General features: G+C 31.4%; 5 protein-coding genes across 5 annotated transcripts, besides 1 other annotated feature; 4 read left to right on the top strand and 1 right to left on the bottom strand.

Moving 5' to 3' along the window:
- Window positions 1–553: 553 nt before the first annotated feature.
- Window positions 554–590: a mobile genetic element.
- Window positions 591–2003: 1413 nt separating this feature from the next.
- Window positions 2004–3613, top strand: TVAGG3_0380790 (protein serine/threonine kinase protein; the record flags this gene model as incomplete). The annotated part of the gene is made up of 1 exon (XM_001583208.1): window positions 2004–3494. One exon carries the CDS (start codon window positions 2004–2006, stop codon window positions 3492–3494), a length of 1491 nt encoding a protein of 496 aa, XP_001583258.1.
- A 2121-nt stretch (window positions 3614–5734) lies between these two features.
- On the top strand, window positions 5735–7632 carry TVAGG3_0380800 (uncharacterized protein; the record flags this gene model as incomplete). Its single annotated transcript, XM_001583207.1, has 1 exon — window positions 5735–7525. One exon carries the CDS (start codon window positions 5735–5737, stop codon window positions 7523–7525), a length of 1791 nt encoding a protein of 596 aa, XP_001583257.1.
- A 379-nt stretch (window positions 7633–8011) lies between these two features.
- TVAGG3_0380810 (antigen BSP-related family) lies at window positions 8012–10446 on the top strand (the record flags this gene model as incomplete). The annotated part of the gene is made up of 1 exon (XM_001583206.1): window positions 8641–10446. The coding sequence occupies one exon, from the start codon at window positions 8641–8643 to the stop codon at window positions 10444–10446; it is 1806 nt and encodes a 601-aa protein (XP_001583256.1).
- A 414-nt stretch (window positions 10447–10860) lies between these two features.
- TVAGG3_0380820 (regulation of SNARE complex assembly) lies at window positions 10861–13425 on the top strand (the record flags this gene model as incomplete). Its single annotated transcript, XM_001583205.1, has 1 exon — window positions 10861–13425. One exon carries the CDS (start codon window positions 10861–10863, stop codon window positions 13423–13425), a length of 2565 nt encoding a protein of 854 aa, XP_001583255.1.
- Window positions 13426–13512: 87 nt separating this feature from the next.
- TVAGG3_0380830 (intraflagellar transport protein 20-like protein family) lies at window positions 13513–13908 on the bottom strand (the record flags this gene model as incomplete). Its single annotated transcript, XM_001583204.1, has 1 exon — window positions 13513–13908. One exon carries the CDS (start codon window positions 13906–13908, stop codon window positions 13513–13515), a length of 396 nt encoding a protein of 131 aa, XP_001583254.1.
- Window positions 13909–13913: the final 5 nt, after the last annotated feature.

Here is a 13913-nt window from a genome sequence, read left to right on the forward strand (position 1 = left end):
TTTTTTGGATCAAATCCATTTTAATAGAATTTATATACTATTCATCTATTAGTAAACACTACCGTATATTATTTTTTAAGCTATCTTATTTTTTGAACTTTTATTCAAATCTTTGGTCGCAAGAAGAATTGCATGATAAATAAAAACATTTAATCAAAGTCAATTTTATTTTTCATATTCAAATGGACTGAGTGTTAACATTTAACATTTTTTGCTAATTGTCGTCAAAAATTAGGCGTAAAGCAAAAATTGATATTTCATATGGTTTTATGATAGATAAGCATTATATTCCCACTCATTATATTCGTAAATTTTGAGGTTTATCATTCGCTTTTAAGATCATTGAATTTGATTTTTATATAAAATAGTTATATATTAGAAAATGATATGAGTTTATGTGATATTATTTTTCAGAAGATTTCATTCTATATGCCTATGAAAAGTACTCTCAAAACTAACTTTTTCCTAATTATAATTAAATCTAGAATATTGTATTATGTTTAGTATTATTTCATTTTTCTCATTCAATTTAGACTTTACAAATGTCAAAAAATTGAGAGCTGTCACTTTTGATGAATTTCTGTTTATTACACACTCAAGTGTAGTCATATATATAATTTATTAACATTTTTGGTACGAAATTACCGAAAGATCTAAAAACGTGTCGGACCATATTTGAGCGCAAAATATTTAATTAAATTGTCTATTCCATCCATACCACAATCAATAATACATGACAATTTCAAAAGGTTGAGGCTCGCAGATTCAAGATTTCATGAGTTTTAGATCATTTCAAGACCAGACATATCATATAATGAAATATTTATAGCACAATTCACATATAATTTATATGGAGGTACATTTTGTTCATCAAACAAACATTAGGAATCATGTTTTTTCACCAATTGATATTCTCTCACTAAGACTATGAATTTCCTCAATTAACAAATCAATATCATTATCATATAGTTCGTTTACCATCAAATATATTCTAATTTTGGCTATGAATGTTTCTTCATCATATTCAATGAATTTTCTGAAGATTTAATACAAATCATTGAAAAATAGAATCACTCTATAAAATGCGAATCACATTCAAGCAGGAATGATAATGATCAATCCAGAATCATCTTGAAATTTCCTTCATATTTTGATGAAACTCGTAATTTCCTATGGCACAATAGTCAAAACTAAATACTATGGCGATTAATATTTATAAAATTAAATATTTTAATTTCAGGTGTCCTGTTGGCTGAGTTATTTTGAAAACGAAATTAAAGTTCAAGCCTAAAATCTCACAAGTAATGCTTGATGACACTTTTGCAAAAATGCCTAGCATCTAGACATCTTAAAGGTTTAGAAATAATTTCATCTCAAATATTAAGTTCGATTTAGTATGTATATATAAAGTTCTAATAATATACCTTTTTGAAAGCTCATTTTCTATTATTATAATCATCATATTAGTATTCTCGAACTGATTTTATTCAGTTGTTTACTTTAAAGCTGAATAGTATAAGTGAATCCAGTTCAAGAGAGGTAATTTACTTAAAATTAAAATATTCCAATCTTCTCAGCAGCAAAATCGACATATTCTGAATAATATCCAATTTTTAGGCTCCAGTATGATTTCAATCATATTTTTAGAATTAAAGTATTAAAATTGTTAAAACTCCTACAATATAGACCAAATATTCAATTCTTGAAAGCTGTCATGCCATTTTTGATTTTCCAGATAATTTTTTGAAGGGATTCAAAGCTTTTTTCTTTTGTTATCTTGGTGCTCTTAGCTTATTATCAAACATTCATCAATTCTTGAAAATGAATTGTGTATCCAATTTTTTGAATTGAGATCACGACCATAATCAGAAAAGTGACACAAATCAGCGAAACCCATCAAAAAATATTAATTATACTGTCATAAATAAAATCTTTTCTAAAACTGACACGAATTTGAATTCAATTTATTGTGTACTCTATCGTCGACCATCGCAAATTTATACATGGATACTGCTCAACAACTAATTGGACCTTACATGCTTGTCCGTAACCTTGGAAGTGGTTCCACAAGCAAGATCAAGTTGGCAATTCATCAAGAAACAAAAATGCCAGTCGCAATTAAAATAATAAAAAAAGATTCTTTTAAAGATAACCCACAACTCCAACCAAAAATCCAAAGAGAGATTGCACTCATGCGTCTTTTCGATCATCCTCATATTCTCAAGCTATTAGATATTCTAGAAAGCCCGAGACATTTATATATCGGTCTAGAATACGCTTCACATGGAGAATTATTTACTTACGTTGTAGAAAACAAGCAAATAAGTGAACAAGCAGCCATGCGTTTCTTCAGACAGATAATTTACGGTTTAGAATATCTACATTCCCTTGGAATATGCCACAGAGACTTGAAACCGGAGAATATCCTTTTGGATGACAAATACAATATCAAAATTGCAGATTTTGGATTTGCTCGTTTCACAAAAAAGAACGTTGCTGAAACTTCATGCGGCTCACCACATTATGTTGCTCCAGAAGTCATAGGAGGTGAAGTTTACGATGGCCGCTGTGCGGATGTTTGGAGTTGCGGAGTTATACTTTATGCATTACTCACAGGAAATCTTCCATTCGACGATCCATCAATCAGAAACTTACTTGCGAAGGTCAGACGCGGTGTTTTCACCATGCCTGATGTTAGTGATCCACTAAAGGACCTCATATCTAAGATGCTTACGAAAGATCCAAAGCAAAGAATTACAATTCGACAAATTAAAGAGCATCCTGCATTCATTGCTGGTCTCCCTGAAGACTTTGTACAACCTACGCCATTACCATTACCATCATTCTCTACGCCAATCGATCCCGACTCAGTTTCCCCAGATTTACGAGACATCCTCAGAAAAATCGGCTATCCGAGCGACGAAGAGCTCAATGCCGACCTCAGTGAGGCTGCCCCAACCATGGCCAAGGTCTTCTACAACATGTTGACCACTAGAATGATGCTCGATCAATTAGATTGGGACAAATGTGTTGGAAACTCAAATGGAACATTCTCTGCATCGACGTCCATCGATTCTTTCCTTGTTGCACCAGGAAATTCCGTTCCAGACTCGTTCAATCACCCTGCATCTTTTGCGGCCAACGATCCATGTTCTTTGGCCAACCCCATTGATTGGCCGGCCGCTGCTGATGAACTGGGCGAGGTTTCTGCTACGAAAAACATCATTTCGTACCCGCTCGAATGTTATGACGCGATGTACGCTATACAACAGTGCATGAAGAGTCTCCAGATGCAGTGGTTCTCTCCGGATGAGACAATGATCATCTGCAGACACGAAGAAAAGGATTTGTACGCTGTTGCAACGTTTGATGGCGAAAATGCGGTTATTGTACAGCTTTGCCAGGGCCAACCATCCGATTTTGCTGTTCTTTGCGCATCAATTGAGGAGTCTATTAACAGAGCAATTAAGTTATCTGAAGAGGAAGATATCTAATTTTTTTATATTTTTTTTGTTTATTATATATTTATTTCTATCCCTATTCGAATTATATATATTTTAAAAGTCATGCATCTAGTTTTTGTTGTTTTATTAAAAAATTTATCTAATTTTTTTCTAAAAAATCCGAAATCTAAGACAAAAATACATACGAATGTAATAAGGTCCATATAAGTATGCATATTTATGAATCCAACATTGAGCTTCGTTAATTTACAATTAATTTCAATTATCATCTTATTTTTAATTGATAGGCAGGATGAGATGCATAGTTATAGATAAATTTGCCCGTGATTGAATTGATGGTCTATAACATTGATTCAGTGATGAATGACATCAAGAATAAAATGTCAAAAAAAATATCGACTAAAACTCATAGAATATTTTGCAGAATATCTCTCAATAATATAATGTATCCATTCAATATGCTGGATATTTATAAAGAGTGAATGCTATCAAGGTTAAGACGTGGGTTCCCAGCATGACATTTTATCAGTTTATCATTGAACAGAAAAAATGACACCATTGATTTCTAATCATACACTAATACGTCTTATCTAAAGCAGCAACATTAACAATTTATTTATTTTTTTGATTTACATCAAGTGGCAATTCAATAATGATATTTTATTGATTAAATCACAGTATATTAATTCTTCTATAATGATAATTACAATGCAATCATCTATCTTGGCTTATTCTGAACCAATTTATGTTTCATTTCATATTGCGTTAATATTAAATTGTATCGAATTTTATGTTTTATATTATTGAAATTGCATGTCAAAAATATCCTTTCAACTGCAAAGTCCGCCTTTTCAAAAAGTGGAAATTAATATTCGATAGCAATCAAATATATTGCTAAAAATGATGTATGAGACTCCTAGTAGAGGTTCGTTTAGGTTAAAATTATGTGAGTTCAGAAAATTGTAAAGGAGATTTTTGGTTCGTTGACATCATTTCATTTTCTTTGCCATGGACTCTGATCTAAGGACTTGTGCATTCCACTTCTTCAACTCACCAAATGATATGTTCGTTGAGTGGAAAGGAGGAAATAATGAACCTCTTAAGATAACGCTAGACATCGATGGCAGATTAAATTTACTTAAAATGGTTCAAACAAATACAAGAATCAATCTATTTGATATATCATTCCCATTGAATTACAACAATGAATTCCGTTCTTTTGAGCTTAGCAATTTCCCAAATGAAAAAAGAGTAACACATTATAGCTCAACTTATTTCCTTTCAGATGGCCAATCACATTCAAAAACATGGAAAAAGTTATAAATCCAATACTCTCTCAGAACGTAAAGCAATTCCCAAAGCTTGTTCTTTATTACTTAAAATCTTCCCCTCAGCAAAAAATCCAGAACATACTTGACCAGATGCCAATGAACAGCAGCAATCCGATCAATAAATGCGCAGTAGAGACATCAGTTTTTATATTAACCTCAGAAAGGTTACGAAGTGAAAAGGCACTTATTCTCTCATTCATTCTATTTAATAGATTGAAATACAAATGATTCTAAGAAGATTTCAATGATTCGAGAAATGTTCTTTGGTGATTCTCCACTTTTAGTTTTTGCAAAAAGAGGAGGTTCAACTGCAATCAGAAATTATCCTGCAGAGAAGCTTGTGGAGGACTTTGAGGAAATGGTTTCAAGCTATAACAGCAAGAAGAGTAAAGAAGATTTTGCTTTGAAGAAATTAAAGGAATTAATTTCAATTTGTGGTTCAAATCCTGATGTAACCATAAAACAGCTGAAAGAAAAGCATAACTTTTAAAATACGCTGTTAGTTCTCTGGATTGAACTTATTTTAATATGAAAATTTGATTTTCAATTTTGTTATTTGACTTTAAAATTCTTATATTTCGGGTTTCTTTTATTTTATACGTATTTACTAATTAAACCATTTCATACTAATATGATTATTTATGTGATGAATATGGCAATATTATCAAGTTTCAAGATATATTAACTTTGGCAGTATGAATTGCTGTTTTTAGATATTTTGGCTTGTTACTCAAAATGCCAGATATCAATTTGATGTTTTTGGGCTGTTAGATAGAATCAATTTGAAAATTTCAAGCTCTTCTTCTGATTCACAAATAAAGATTGTTATCTAGCTTATCAATACTGCCATTATTTCCTTATCATTGGTAACACAACTCAGATTTTTTGTAAATTATTTGATAAACACACCCTTTTAATTATTATACGATTTTTTGTCAAATGACTTCGATAGGTGATTTAGAGCAATCTCTATATGAAAAACAAGTAATTTCTTCATATTTATCGTTTATAGATCAAAGCAATCTCACCGAAGAATCCATACGCGAGATCCAAGAAGTTGTTAATACCAATTATGCCGCTTTTCAGACAAATGACGAACAGGGCTATAGGCACATCAAATTTTTCACCGAAATACTAGTTTGGTTCTCAAAATACTTCGATCTTACGAATTTTAATTCAATTTTTGAACAAAATAGTCAGTATTATAATTTGGTTGCTCCAATTCACTTTGCAATGCATTATGAAAATAGATTTAATTCCAGCCTTACCATAGATTTTCTGAATATTTGGCAACAGATATTGGACGCATTAAATGAACCGGAAATAGAGCAAAGTATTCCACTTAAACTGACTTTTTCCATACTAGAAAAACTCATATTATTTGATAACAACCAAATACTTACCCAATTAAACGAAATCGAGAATAAATCTAATAATGGTATCAAAGCTAAAATTATCGAAAAGAAAGGCAAATTATATAAGATCCTTTTGCGCATAAACAAAGAAAAACTCGAATCCGACTTATCACCAGAGAAATATTATAATGAATTAATTTTAATGTTTCAGAATAGTTTAATTGCATCAAACCATCTCAAACTACTACAACTAGAACATTATTCCCAAGCTATAACACATAGTTTCCCTTATATAAAAGAGATTGATCCTACAAATTGCAAAAGATTTCGACATATTCTTTATAATCTCTGCGACTCTTCAATTTACAATGATATTATTGTGTATTTATACGAAAATAAAGAAAAGAATATGGATCTTGTGTTTTCTACAATCAATTATTGGTTAAAAAGATTTGATTCTAAATTCAGCGAAAGAACAGAAGTTCGTAAACTATATCAAGTAATAATTGATGCAATTTCCAATCATTGTGTTTCAAATATTTCTAATTTATGGAATGATCCAAATTCATCAGATCGATTTTTTAATTCCTTAAAAATGTACATAAACATTACAGGAATTCTAGATGATGAGCTTTCTGATGATTCTAAGAATACTTATCTTGAAATTATCAGATATCACTTAGCTGAAACTGATTTTCTACTTGATGCTTTGAGATTGATAAGATACAGTATCAAACGTGAAACAGGAATATTTAAATCATTTGCTGATGATTATTTATCTTATCTTTTGGATTTACTTGACAATCAAGGGTATGGACTAGATCCGGAACACCTGAAAAATTATGGAAAGCTTTTCCAAACAATGGGTTGTTTAATATCAAATTGCGCAGCTTCTTTATTTTTTAATGACAAAATTATTGAAAAATCGGAAACTCAAATTAAAAATTTTTATTGTGAAGAAGTTGACTTTGATGATTTTGATCTTCGGGTTTTCCTAATTGATTTGCTCAATCATTATGTTAATATAACAGTGCAGCTTTATGATGATGTCTTAGAAAATGAAGGAGCAGAACTTCCAAATGATTATTTCTATTTATATAAAGGATTGTATCTTTTTGACATAGGATTGAGAATAGGATTGATGATAGCTGGACAATTCGATGGATCTTGTTTTGATGAATTGAAAAAATGCGTCATAAGAGTTTGTCCATTACATATGATGAAATACTTCAATAAATACACCAGAGTATACAATGAATCTAAGGAATACTTGAGAGATCATGATATCTACGTCATCCCTGATGAAAACGACGATGATGATGAAATTGATCAAGAAGAAGTAGATTATCAGGAAGAATTTTATGCTGTTAATTAAATATAGTATGTTTTTTTTTATTTGTTATTTAATATCTTATTTTTAATCGTGCTTCATTGTTTTAGAACATATGAGGACATTATTTCTTTGCCTGTATTACAACTATATATATATATAAGTATCTATATGATAAATTGTATGAGCACACATTTTTTTTTATTCATGCAGATAGATTTGTATTCATTCCGTGCATATATCTATTAGTTATGCGTATTACTTTAATGATGATATATAAGCTAGTACTTTTCATGATAATGAATAGTGATTTATTGACGTAGGAATGGAAACAGAAAGAACATTTTGGTAGGATTATATATGCTCTTTTGTATTATATATTCTTCTGGCTATAATCATAACAAAATTCATGATTCCACGAGAATTATTTATAAATAAAAGTTTATAAAATTTGATATTTAAACTGTCTATGATAAGCCAAAATAGATTTTATATTCCTATTTAAGATCAAAAAAAATTGATGTTGTGAATTTTATTTCAATAATTGTTACTAATTTAGTTATTAAGTAGTCAACTAAAAGTTGACAGATATACCTCAATCATCATACATTGACAATGGGAAGACTCTTCTCACTGTAACATTAGCAAAAACACACCTAATTATTTCATCTGCATGTGAAGTTATTGCTGATGGTACGAAGGACAGCTATTGTTTTAAACCAATCAAAACTACATTAGTACAATTCTCATTTCATGATAATCCAAAACTTACAAAAATAGGTTCATTTTCATTTTATGAATGTAAAAATCTAGCTAGTGTTGATTTATCTCCATGCACAAAATTAATAACTATCGAATCCAATTCTTTTGCCTATTGTACTTCATTACAAACTATGGTTTTACCTGAAGGACTACAAAAAATCTTATCTTTTTCATTATTTTATATAAAGCTTTCTTCAATAAATATTCCCTCTTCAGTAATTTCAATTGAATCATATGCATTTGGATGGATAACATCTCTTGAAATAGTAACTTTTTCACCAGGATCTCAACTAAAGGAAATAGTTGTAAACACCTTTTATGTTACAAGTATAACAACATTTACAGTTCCACAAAGTGTCAATAAGATTAGTGGGGTCGCATTTTATTTTATATTAACTATGAAAAGTATTTATGTTGATCCAATGAATGAATATTTTTGGAGTGATGGTAAAGCAGTTTATTCAAAAGATAAAACAAAAATTATTTATTGTGCATCAAATATTGGTGATTCATATATAATCTTACCAACTGTTACAATGATCAATGAAGGATGTTTTGTCAATTCTCAGTTAAAAAGTATAACTATACCAAAAACAGTGACTGAAATCCTTTCTTATGCATTTTCTTATTCAAAGATAAGTACAATTGAATTGCCCCCAAATATTACCACAATTTATTATGAGTGTTTTAGTGGATCATCATTAACTTCGGTTTCCATTCCTAACAAAGTAACATCAATACAAGAAGGAGCATTTAGTGGTTGCAATTTATTAACTTATTTATATATTCCAGAATCAGTAACAACACTGGGAGGTGGATGTCTTCCTTCAAGCAAAACTATAGTGATTAATGTCTCTGAAAAATCGACAATTAACATTGATAAACAACATTTAGTTCTTTCAAAAGATAACACATCATTAATACAATGCTTGAGTGAAGAACCAAACATCATTATTCCACATAAAGTCAAAAATATCTTATCAAACGCTTTCTCTTCAAGTAAAACTTTAGAAACAGTATCATTTGATGGAGAATCTGAACTTGAGATAATAAATCATTTCGCATTTAGTAATTGCATAAAACTAAATCGCTTTGACTTTGGACCCAAAATAAAAACTATTGGTATTGATGCATTTATCAATTGCCCTCTTCCGATGTCAATAAGTTTTCCTGCATCATTAATTAACATACAAACTAGAGCTTTTGCGAACAGTAAGTTAACTTCGATTAGTTTTTATTCTGATTCTAATTTGGCTATTGGAGACAGTGCATTTGCAAATTGTGCTTTTGTTCAGAGTATTTTATTTATATGCAAAGGGACAATATCACTAGGATTCAGTTGTTTTAGTGGATTAATAAAACTTAAATCAATAGAAATATCGAGAAGTATCATATATGCAGGAGCTAGTTGTTTCTTAGGATGTTCAATTGATAGAGTTTCATTTGAACAAAATCAAATTTCATTTTCATCTATTCCTTCATCTATGTTCAAAGACTGTGTTTCATTGACATCATTCACAATTCCAACTAATTGTATTTCACTTGAAGCAGAATGTCTTAGTAACACAGGAATATCTCGAATTGATATTCCAGACAACGTTGAAATTCTAGGACCACAATGTTTCAAAGATTGTTTTAATCTTGAGACAGTTAATATTCAATCTAGTAGTCACCTTTCACGAATTGATATTGGTGTTTTTGAAGGATGTAGTATGTTTAGTAATGTTAGCTCATTTGATTCTGAACATTTTATGAGTGAGAGTGGCGCAATCTACAGCCATGACAAACTTCATATGTATGTTTATCCACCAGCATCAAAAAGAATATACTTCAGTCTTCTTGAAGGCGTTGAAAACATTGAGAATGGTGCATTTCTTGGCTGCATAAATGTTGAAGTTATCACAATCCCAGATGGAAACATCAAATCTATTGGAGATAATGCATTCCGAGGATGCACCAATCTTCGACAGATCACACTTCCATCATCTATAAAAAGTATTGGTGTTAATGCATTCGCAAACTGTCCTCTTCTTCAATGTGGCATCGTCATACAGAATAGTACTAAACCATTTATTGATCTTCTTAAACAATCTGAACTTGATGTTAAATCTCAACATTACTGTTCTGGATTCTCATGCAAACGTAGATCAATATATTCAATTGATATTCCTATTTCTTATATTGCTGTTTTTATTCTAATGTAATAAATTATAAAAATTGATTGAATATTTTTTTAATGTCTATTTCTAGAACCAAAAGCATCATAATTTCACAAGTAGTTATAGTCATTTGAAAAAGAACTTCATATAGGATATATCCAAACATAAATTTCGTCTCGAAATACATATTTTACAAAAGATATAATGCAATTAACATTACTTGTGTTATTATTTCATCTCTTTTACAGAATCATTGCTCTCTTTCTAGCCATTCCATATGAAATAATTTTCATGACAGGGAACAAGCATGTTTTAATTTGCAATATTGAAGATTTTTTTTTGATTTTTTTATTTCAAAGATATGGAAATCTTCTTAAGTTACTTCCATCCAACCAATATTACTATTAATGTACTAAAAATTAATTTTGCTGTTTTCTGTTTTTCCGAAAGTGACAAAAAATGGAGAATACCGAAGTTTCGAATTATTGGAATTATTTCCGTTTTTTCGAACCGGCAACAGTAGATTTAAATATTTTTGAAGAGATTAAGTTTACATGCACAGCTTCTGGTCATGGCGTTCTCTGTATTGCGGATCACGAGGACTTTTATTTGAGAGATAAAAGTGGCGAAATAAAACCATATTCTTTTAAGAATATGGAAATAATCCGTGTTCTACTAGCCAATAGTGATCCAACAATGCTAGTTTTTTGCCAAGATTTACAATCATATACAATTTATTATCTCAATACAAGTAATTTCGATCAATTAGGCCTGATAACATTTTCTAAAGCTATTCATCAAACTGTTGGATCAATCACGGCATTGCCAGATAACTCAAAAATTGCTTTCGTTTCGAATGAAAACAATGTCGTTGTTTATTCGTCTCCTTATAAACTAAATACTGTACCAAAAGTATTCAAGTACAATGATCCAGTCATTGGGCTTCATTTCGGAGTCAGGCATCAAATTTATCCAACTTTATACGTTCTGACTCAAAAAGAGATCTTTTCGGTTTCTTTTACAGAGGGTTCTGCTCCAACACAGACCAAAATTGATATCAGAAGTACAGATGGAGCCACGACAATTTCAGATGCCGGATTATTAGTAGTTTCCAGAGGCAAAGAGATTACTCGATACAACGAAAAAGGTATAGACTTAACATACACTATCGAAGATACTCCAACTCTTCTTTATTCCTTCCAAGATTACTTAGTTGCTTGTTATGGCAATAATGAGCCAGGATCAGTTCTCATTTACCATCCAAAGACACATCTTGTGTTCGGAAAAGCAAGTGGTGGCCTAAGTATCCAACAAATTTATAATGTTTGGGGATATGTTTTATTTATTCGAAGAAACTCAACATTTATGTTTCTCAAGCCCACGGATATCATTGAAAAGATAAACCAGCTTATCCACAACATGCAATTCGAAGTTGCTGTTCAAATTTCGATTGCAAAAAATTTACCACCAGAATTTGTTGGAAATATTCATTACATGCAGGGCCAAAACTACATGGAAAGGTCCGATTATCAGAATGCAGTACAGTGCTATATCAAAACAATAAAGAGAATCGAACCTTCCTTCATTATCTCACAGTTTATAGAGACATCGAGGACAGAATACTTAATACAGTACTTAGAAGCTCTTAATGATAACAGAGTTTCCACAAAACAACACACAACTTTGTTATTTAATTGTTATACAAAATTACGTAACAAGGAGAAGCTTACAACGATCATTAATGCGGCCTTAGAAGGCTCCAAAGTCAATAGAGAGCCTTCGTTCGATGTAGATGCTGCTATAAAAATTTTATTGAAAAATAATTATTTTAATGAAGCGATGCAGCTATCACACGCGTTCAGAAGATACGCCACTTACCTTAATATCCTCATAAAGAGGAAGTTTTGGTCCGAAATCATTAACTATTTCCATGAAGTTGACAAAGATACGCTTGTCAACTCATTACGTGAGGTTGCGGACATTCTAGACATACTTCCTGCATCGTACAGAGGCGAGTTGATCGATATTATACTACAGCATTGCCTTACGAAAGAAAAGAATTTCTTAAAATTGAAATATCTTCAGAGAATCTTTACGAACCACCGAGAAGACTTGTACTACATCTTGAGAACTATCCTCCAGCAGATGCCCGAGCGCATAGAGAAGTTCAATTGGAACATGTTGATTGAACTCGCCATTGAAGACCCAGTCGACGATGACGATGAAATTGCACTCAAATATTTGAATGACAAACGAGCGAATTTTGATATGGAGTTAATTTTAATTGTCATCGCTGGTGCCAAAAATGAACACGCCAAACAATGCGTATTAGAAAAAGCCGGACTTTTGGATTCTCTGATCAAAATTGCCGAAATTGACAAAATTATCGAGATTTGCACCCTTTACTGCGACAAAGACGTCTTCATATGGGAGCGAGCATTGAACGTTGTTGCCAAAAGAAACGATGAATCCCAATTAAAGCCAATGCTCGAGATGTGCCAAAAATATCTCACAATGTTGGAAATTTTGAACTGTTTGAAGGGTCGAAACATCAAAATGGGCACCATCAAAGAGTTCATGCTCCGCCATTTCAACGAAATGTCGCAAGAAAACAACAAATTATCCGAAAAAGTGGATAACGACCTCAAAGACCTCCAAGAGAAGCAGGAAACCGAAGAAAACAAGAGGACAGGCTTCTTCCCCACCAAAACTGCTTATTGCGACAAATGCCATGATACTTTGGAAATTCCAATTCGACATTTTTTGTGTGGACACTCATATCATTTAGCCTGTTTAGGCGAAGTGATCGAATTCTGTCCAATATGCCATGAGAGACACAAAGAAATCGTTTCCAAGCGCGAAAAGAACCTTTTAGAAACAGATTTGGTTTATAAAAACGAAGATGAGCCAACAATGGACGATTTCGTGGAAAATATTGCTTCAGATGCAATGGTGTTAACTGCTAGTGAGGATTTGGCTAAGGTTAAGCAGTTCCAAGACTATTTAACTTCGAAAGATTTATAATTTTATATATTTTGTTTTTGTTTTGTAATACATATTAGATGTTTAGTAAATTTATTTGAAAAACAATATTAGAATATATCAGATGCCTTAGATCATTGCGAGTTTATCTTTATTTTCGGCAAGTTGTCTATCGTATTCTTCCCAGGAACGTATTTCCGCATTTAGTTTTTCTAATTGCTTTTGCTTTGCTTCAATAACATTCTGTATATCTATTTGAGATCTCTTTCGAGATTCAACTTCTTCTTGTACGCGATTTCTAAGTGCAATTGATCTAAGTTTTTGATCTTCTACACGACGACTCTGCGTTTCCATGAAATCAAGGAATTGTTTAACTGCTCCCATGAAATCATTTACTTCAGTTGAGAATTGATCGCATCCTGCTTTGAGTTTTTGTGTCTCCTTGTATTGCTCTGGTTCTATTACTCTTATCTTATAGTTGTTTTCTGGATCAAATATAACTTTCTGGGCTGTTGGAGCATCCATTTGTT

This window comes from Trichomonas vaginalis, chromosome V (assembly GCF_026262505.1).
Source record: "Trichomonas vaginalis G3 chromosome V, whole genome shotgun sequence".
Lineage (NCBI taxonomy): Eukaryota > Parabasalia > Trichomonadida > Trichomonadidae > Trichomonas > Trichomonas vaginalis.